This window comes from Centruroides sculpturatus, unplaced genomic scaffold (genome assembly GCF_000671375.1).
Source record: "Centruroides sculpturatus isolate CEXI.00-Female unplaced genomic scaffold, Cexi_2.0 scaffold2259, whole genome shotgun sequence".
NCBI lineage: Eukaryota > Metazoa > Arthropoda > Arachnida > Scorpiones > Buthidae > Centruroides > Centruroides sculpturatus.
Window position 1 is genome coordinate 53,025 of NW_019386442.1, and position 3,178 is coordinate 56,202.

A 3,178-nucleotide genomic window follows, 5' to 3' on the forward strand; every position below is an offset into this window, starting at 1 on the left:
CAAAGGCAAAATTGGGGCTGATAAGCTGATAAGAGGAAACATTGCGTTTAATGGTTTCCAGATGATGAGAACAATGTACGTGAAAGTGTGAGATTCATAGAAAAGTTTTCCTAAGAATATTTCCAATCCTTTTCTCACACAAGAGAAAATGGGTTAGGGGGCGTTGGGTATAACTTTATGGAACAAAGGGGGCGGTGGATCGAAAAAGTTTGAGAATCACTGCACTAGATCGTCAGCGTACGTCAGTATATTCTCTTTTGGTATATATAAGGTATATACCAAAAGAGATATATAAGGTTCAATCCTGGGTCCACCGCTTTTCAATATATATATATATTGAAAAGATTGAACCTCGAGGAACGCCCTTGTTTGGCCTGAAAGAACTGGAGATAATCTGTCCAATTTTTACAAAGTAAATTCTGTTTGACAAGTATGATTTTAACTAGCTTAGAGCAGTCCCTCTTAGACCAACAGTTTGCAATTTTTAATACAAAATTTCATGATTTAAGCTATCGAATGCCTTTGAAAGGTCCACAAAAACTGATATTGCTATTTTCGATTTGTCGAGTTGTGACGTTATTGATTGTTTCAAATGCAACAAAGCATCTACCATCGAAAATCCTCGTTTATAAGCGTATTGGTTTCTGTGAATAACCTGGAATCTGTCTATAAAAGTTGAAAATCTCTTGTAAAAAATCTTCTCGAAAATTTTAGCCAACACCGACACTATTATTATGGGGCGATAATTTTCAATTTCACTTTTTGATCCTTTTTTATATAATGGCAAAACTAAGTTTTGATTTAGTTTTTCCGGAAAGTAACCATTTTCAAAAGATTTATTTATCAGATACGATAATGGTTGAGCTAAAATATCAGATATGTGTTTTAAGATTTCAATATTTAAAAAACTGATGTCTGGAGTGCTGTTTTTCAAACCTTCTATAGTATTATAGACTTCTAAGGCTGTTGTGTTTTCCAAAAAGAAAGTATTAGAAATACTAACATTTGTTCTATGTTGCTCCGAATTGATATTGTTCTATGTTATTCCGAATTGATAGTGTTAAACCATCTGGCTCCGATTCCGACCACTCTGACCATAGAAATTATTACGCTTCAAACAGGGTGAACGAAATCATGCCCCCCACACAGTCTAACATCCACACATATAGAAAAAAACCTCGAATCTTTTGCGTATCTCGAAATTTCAAGGTGTCCCGAGTCCAAAAATGTAAAAATTTGGGAGGGGTCATTTTTTGAGTGAGCGCTACACTTTTCTCTGTTATATATAACAGCCGGAAAAGTAAAAATGATCGAATACATATTTATATATTACTTACAGAAGTCTTTTAGCTTTGGAATAAAAAGTTTCTACACACTATCTTTATTACAACTCTATTTATTGAATATTTTATTCTGAGGTCACGTGATGACGTCAGAATTTCCGAGTCTCTTTCAGTAACAAGTCTGCCCCTAGTCGGAGTCGGAGTCGGTAGATTTTTACGCGACTCCACAGCCCCGCTGTTATCAATTGGCGTTTGGAACGTCGAGCATGATTCTACTGACGTTCCAAACGCCATTGTCAAACTTCTAGGCTTACAGGGTGGTGGCGTTGAACGTCAGACGTACACATTTTCGCGTTGAAAACGTCGGCCGCAACCTCTCTAATAAACAATATTGTGAGTGCGATCGTTCCCCTTCGTGGAAAATCGCGAAGAATCTATAAACTTGTTTTAAACAAGCAGCAATGAACTTTAATTTGTTATAATTAAACATGCGAGTTTCATATTAATATAGTAAAATTGAACTTTTATGATCATTATTCTACAGATTTTGTACCGTTTAAAAAAATTCATGATTTTTTTTTTTAATTTACACACAAGCAGAAGCTTAGGGCCTCACGTTTTATGATTCCATGGTTTAGGGCCTTACATTTTTGCATGTATTATTATTTGGTGGAGGCGAAAGGCCTGTTATATACGTTACAGCTTAGGGCCATATATGCCTAAGTCCAGTATTGTGTACTTATCTATATATCAACATAAGTAGGCCCTATATGTCTGTATATAGGTTTATATATATAGTTTTTTATAAATTGTGTGTGTGATAACAAGGAAACATTACAGAATTCACAGGAAGAAAACCGGAAAGAGTCCATTTTTTACATCTGGCTTCATCCTCCCACCAATGCTTCAAGTGTTTAACAATGGAAACGTTTCCTTTACTTTGCAATTTTTCGCATAGAGAACACATCCAAGGATGTAAAACGATTTCGTAATGGTTCTTCCAACTAAAAAACGAATGATACAAGCTTTTATTTTCAGATATTTTCCATAAATATGAAGCCAAATCTACTGGATTTGGATAATTCATAGCGTTTATATAAGAATCCGGTGGAGCAATTGTTGAGTAATATTCTCCATCTCCCATAACAATTGGTATTATATCATATCTTAAAATTTGATAAAATTTTTCCGTTACGTAATGCTTACAGATTGCATTTTCAAACGAAAGATAGAATTTATATTTCTTCATTTTCTTGTAACAGCGAGCTGAATTTGCGGGTCGACACGCTTCTTTACCACATCCTCCTATGATGTCTATGGGAAAAAATTCTCTTAACAATTGAACGTATTCCTCTCTTCCACTTTGCGTGCAACAATTGCTGACGTACCACAATGCTGCATTCTTTCTCCCTTCCCAAATCGTTAATACTGGCGTGTGTCTGTCCGTTCTCTTTTTAATTCCGTACTTAACTACCACATCCGAATCTTGTCTATAGGTCATGGTCCAATTGAATACGTTATTCAATTTTTTTAAGTCGACGAGTTCTAACCAGGGTGGTTCTAGCGTATAGAAGATCCAAATTTGATCTGATCGACGATTGATTGATATCGCTTCCATTTCGATATCCCTAGCATGAAATAACACAGCATCTGATACGTTTAAATTGTTTTTATTCCTAGTAACACGGCAATTATTTACTATACAACCGTTATCAACGAAGGGATTACTCAGTTTATCGAAGTAATAGTAACTTTTAGACCAATCTTTACCATAATATTTCGTTGCTAAATATATTAACTTCGGTGTATTTTTTTTCTGATTAAATTCCGAAATATTTTGTACTATAAATTCTTTTTGTCGTTCGAAAGATATCGGAAATTGGAACTGAGTTAAC

General features: G+C 34.8%; 1 protein-coding gene across 1 annotated transcript; it reads right to left on the bottom strand.

Moving 5' to 3' along the window:
* Positions 1–2,085: 2,085 nt before the first annotated feature.
* LOC111614981 (alpha-(1,3)-fucosyltransferase fut-6-like) lies at positions 2,086–3,174 on the bottom strand (the record flags this gene model as incomplete). The annotated part of the gene is made up of 1 exon (XM_023356353.1): positions 2,086–3,174. A coding segment is annotated over one exon (1,089 nt), but the record flags the coding sequence as incomplete, so codon positions are not given.
* Between the last annotated feature and the right edge of the window lie 4 nt (positions 3,175–3,178).